General features: G+C 44.5%; 1 protein-coding gene across 1 annotated transcript in view; it reads left to right on the top strand.

The window, feature by feature from the left end:
* The first annotated feature begins 1,033 nt into the window (after window positions 1-1,033).
* Window positions 1,034-4,455, top strand: part of plcl1 (phospholipase C like 1) — a 135,648-nt gene continuing 132,226 nt past the window's right edge. Inside the window, exon 1 of the mRNA XM_036138825.1 lies at window positions 1,034-1,943. Within this exon, the coding sequence (XP_035994718.1) occupies window positions 1,755-1,943 (189 nt within the window). The 5' untranslated portion in view covers window positions 1,034-1,754. The remainder of the gene's footprint in view (window positions 1,944-4,455) is intronic.

Genomic DNA, 4,455 nt, shown 5'->3' with positions numbered 1-4,455 from the left:
GTTTTTATTATTTGAGGAGAAGAAAGCAACAACTGCAATCAAGAGTCCAGTGAGGCCTGCAGTTCTGTGGATGTTGTGGGATCTTTTGTGACGTCTTGGATGAGTCGTTCTCAGGGTGATTTTACTGGGAAGGTTCACCCCTGTTCCATGTTTTCACCATCTGTGGATCACGGCTCTCACTGTGGTTCGCTGGAGTCCCAAAGCTTTACAAAAAGCTTTGTAACCCTTTCAAGACTGATAGATCTTTTAATTTCTTCCTCATTTGTTCCTGAATTTCTTTAGATCTTGGCATGAAGTCTAGCGTTTGAAGATCGCTTGGTATACAGGTGTGGCAGTATTCAGGCCTGAGTGTGGCTAGAGAAGCTGAACTCAGGTGTGATAAACCACAGTTATGTGTTGGGGGATGATAACATGTAGGTTTGGGGTTTTCCTCTTAATAATGAAAAACCTTCATTCAAAAACTGCCTTATAGGTTTACTTATGTTGTCTTTGATCAAAATTTTAATTTGTTTTATATTCTGAAACACTTGAGTATGAAAAATATGCAGAAAAGTATTAAATCAGGCAGGGGAAAACGCCTTTTCACCCCACTGTGTTTCTTTAAATCATCTTGCCTGCTCTATATGTCCAATTATTGCTCTTTAAACAATGGTAAAAATTATCATGTGACGTATTTTGGTCATAGTTTAAAATCATGGTGATTGATCAGAGAGAAAAATCAGGATAATTTGTGTTCTGCTGCTGATAATCCTGATCATGTGACTGACCCTGATAGTAGTTAAAAAATACACTGCAATCCAAAAAAAAAAAAAAAAAAAAAACCCTGAGCTTCTCTCCACAATGACCAAAGTCAGTCTGCACATAATCTCAACTAATATGTGGTACCCTCGACCCACACTGAAGGCTCCCTCCGTCCCAGGCAAATCCAACCTCCACCTATCGGAAGCTCGGGCTTCCTCACTGATCTCCCGGCGGCGGCGCACATTGGCCGCTCCGCGCGTCAGTCGGGTTGTGTGGGAGGAGCTGGGCGGAGGGGGTGGAAGGAGGAGTGGCGCCCGAGAGGCGGCGCGACTGTCTGTCAGTTGTGTTGTCGTCCTCGTCAAAAGTCGGTGGTTGTTGTTGCTGGGACTGAAATCAGAAGAACCCCGCGGCTGTCCGCGGCAACGCATGAACGGCTCGCTTCATCCGGCTCCCACACCGCACTGCCGCCGCGGCCAGAGTCCGGTCCCCTGTGCACTCTGACACCGACGTGATCCGGGGCACAGAGCGGCGCGGCTTCGGGTAGCCCTGGTAACCTCGTAGACGACGCTGGATTCGAAGATTTCCCTTTCTGCAAGAGCGGCTCGCTTTTAGCGCGCAAGGAGGCTTTACGCACGCCTGAATGCCTTGACAGCTTCCAGAGAGCCAGACTGGAGACACTGAGGACTTGTTGCGCCTCTTCCGGGGAGCGCACCGGTCCTGCTTTCATCCCAAGTCTGAACCTGCCTGTGATGCTCGGGTTGGAGGGGTTTTAGATGTACCGTGGAGCGCTAACACAAACAACCTGAAGTCAGCGCGGACAGTCTTGCTAGAACTATAAATCCTGCTCATAAAAAGACAAATTAAGGGTACCAGTTTGCGCCAAAGCAGCTCCTCTTTTCAATGGCATCCCCGCACAAGAGCATCAAACTTTATTCAGGTCTGATCCCGTGAATTGCTTACATTCTTCCCAGCTTCCTTGTTGTGAACTGAGCCCGTACCTTCTGACCGCCGACATGTCTGAGCGTGATGGATGTGGAGATGGTCTATGCAGCGACGGAGCGCCAGATTTCATCCCGCCAAGAGTGTCCCGCGGCCGGCGCAGCGGTGTCATCCTCCCCGGCGGTGGAGGCGGCGGCCCGGACTCCGACACTATCCTGCTGGAGTCCATGAAGGCAGCACCGCGCCGCAGCAGCATCATCAAGGTACCCAAGCATTCCTGTAGTACGTGAGGTTCTGTAGTTTTATATCAAAATGTTTCAACAAGTGATACTCGAAGGAAACTGGTAAGGCGATGCCAAGCCACCTTTCGTACTCGTGTGACGCGCATCCTTTCAGGTGATGCACATCTCCTGTCACACTTCTGATCAAATAACCTTTTTAGGCGCGTCAGAGCTGCGTAATTTTACCTCCCATCATCACTTTTGGTTTCTTTTGTAATTGGAATGTCAGAGCCGTCTGACCACATTCTTAGACAACTGCCGAGCACAGAAGAAGCAGACGTAGTAACTTGCATCCAAACTCATTTAAAGCCTTTACTTTCACTTCAAAATGACTTTTCTTTTAGGTTCAGACTAATTCTGGAAAAACAGTCAGTTTTCCAAGAGTTTCACGAGTTCAGATCAGACTTAACTAAATTATAACTGGCCGTTGTTTTGCCTGTTTGGAACCCCTGCTCTGCTCTCTGACTGTCTGACATCGGTGTCTTCATGCTCCCCCGGCCTCACCTGTGCTCAGGTTGCAGGTCACTGGGCTGTGCACAGGAGTGGATCATGTTTGGGAGTTCTTTACCTTTCATGTCTAACATATCCGCTGCATAGAAGTCTCTCCACCTCAGGTGATGCGTCTCGTGTGTCACTGAAGTGCTGGAATGTAGCATGTATGCATGCAATTGATATAGGCTGCTTTTCACCTGAGCTGAATCAGAGGTGCTGGGAGGGGCAGAGGCCAAATAAGGCCGAGGGTGTGGCATATTTGTCACTTTTACCTGACCTGTTTCATCAAGGCAAAGAAAGACAATTAAGAAGACACGGTCATACGTCATCAGCTGTCTTGTTGAAGAGTTTAGGACCACTGAACTTTTTTTTTTAAATTGTTGTCATGCTCTAATGCCAAAATTCAGTGTGTTTCATTAGGATTTCATCTGACAGATCGACTTAAAATTGTGCATCCCCACTAGGGCTGAACAATTAGTCGCGTTTTCAATATAATCGTGATTTAAAAAAAACGCAATTTCCACATCGCAGAGGTCAGCAATTTTTGGCTATGTAACAATTAGTGAATTAGACATGTCCTTTAGGTGTCAGTAAAATGTTTAAAGTGGGTTTGCCTCAACATGGAAGGGAAGACGGTTGCAGCAGTGAGATATTCTAATTTTATTACTTGTTTTAGAGTTTATATAATCATACATAGCATTAAGTACAAGTCAATCAGTTTAATACATAGACTTGTTTGTTGGTTGGACTTTATGTTCAACAAGGATTGATCAATTAAAAGCTGTTCTTTTGAATAATATTCTGATCAATAGAAATATTAAAAGTTCTTGTTTTAAATAGTCCTTGTTTACAAACATCTTTATTTAGAGGCCATTTTTGTTGCTTGTGGTTAATGCAGAGAAAAGTCAAAATTGCAATTTTGGTTGAAATATATTGTAGGCAGAACGCAATCATTTCTGCTCTGAGTTTAGATGCTGTGAGTCTTTTAGCAACTAATCCACACGCCGGGGAAACAAATTGATTTGTTGTTTGTATATGTTTAAAAAGACATGATAAATTAAACTGGGGAAAAAAATCGCATTAAATCGCAATATTAAGAAAACAAATCGCAATTAGATTATTTTTCAAAATCGTTCAGCCCTAATCCCCACAACAGGATGCTGCCACCACCATGCTTCGCCGTGGAATTGGTGTGTTCAGGGTGATGTGCAAAACTAGTTTTCTGTAGCACATAGTCTGTTGCACGTCGGCCAAATAGTTACAGTTTGGTGTCATCTATTTCCATGCATTTGCTGTTTACGCTACCTAACCTGTGGCAAATTGGAAACAGGACTTTCTTTCCACCTCTTCCCCTGTAAGGCCTTCACAGGGTACCTGTACTTAAGGTGCCATCAAATTATAAAAACAGGGATTGCATTTACTTGTTTGTTGTGTTTTATTGGCCATATTTAGCGGTGCCAGAGCAAAGGGAGCAAAATATTTGCCTTTCAAAATTATGCATTGATGTTTGCAGGTCTTGTCACATAAGATCTTAATAAAATACACTGGCTGACATTTGTGGCTGTAATGTGACTAAAAGGGAACGAGGTCCAAGGTAATGGCTCATTTTGGGTGTTTAATAATTGTAATAGTAACCTGCTCAGTTTACACATTCTATTCAGACATGGTCCTGCCTTGCCACATGAGCTGCTGTCTCACAGTTTCTAATGTCTGGCATGACTGCATAGTGGAAGAGTGGACATAAGATTCTCATATTTATTTTCCACTAAGACTGGGTTTTCATTCCAATTAAAATGTGCCAGATGTGGTTTTTGTTGCCTTAAACACCACTAACTGGGGAGCAGATTGACGCTGTGACCGAGGTTTACGACCTTCCAGCCTTTTACTCACCTGACGCCATCAGGCCAGCCTCTATATTTCACTTTCTGAGCAGTAAAGTCACAGAGGAAGGTGGCAGGTTTGAATGGGCTCGTGTCCATGCTATGTTCTCAGGGGCTGACAG

Source organism: Fundulus heteroclitus, chromosome 7 (genome assembly GCF_011125445.2).
Source record: "Fundulus heteroclitus isolate FHET01 chromosome 7, MU-UCD_Fhet_4.1, whole genome shotgun sequence".
NCBI lineage: Eukaryota > Metazoa > Chordata > Actinopteri > Cyprinodontiformes > Fundulidae > Fundulus > Fundulus heteroclitus.
The sequence above is the reverse complement of the archived record's forward strand: the minus strand, read 5'-3'. Positions and strand labels throughout refer to the sequence as shown.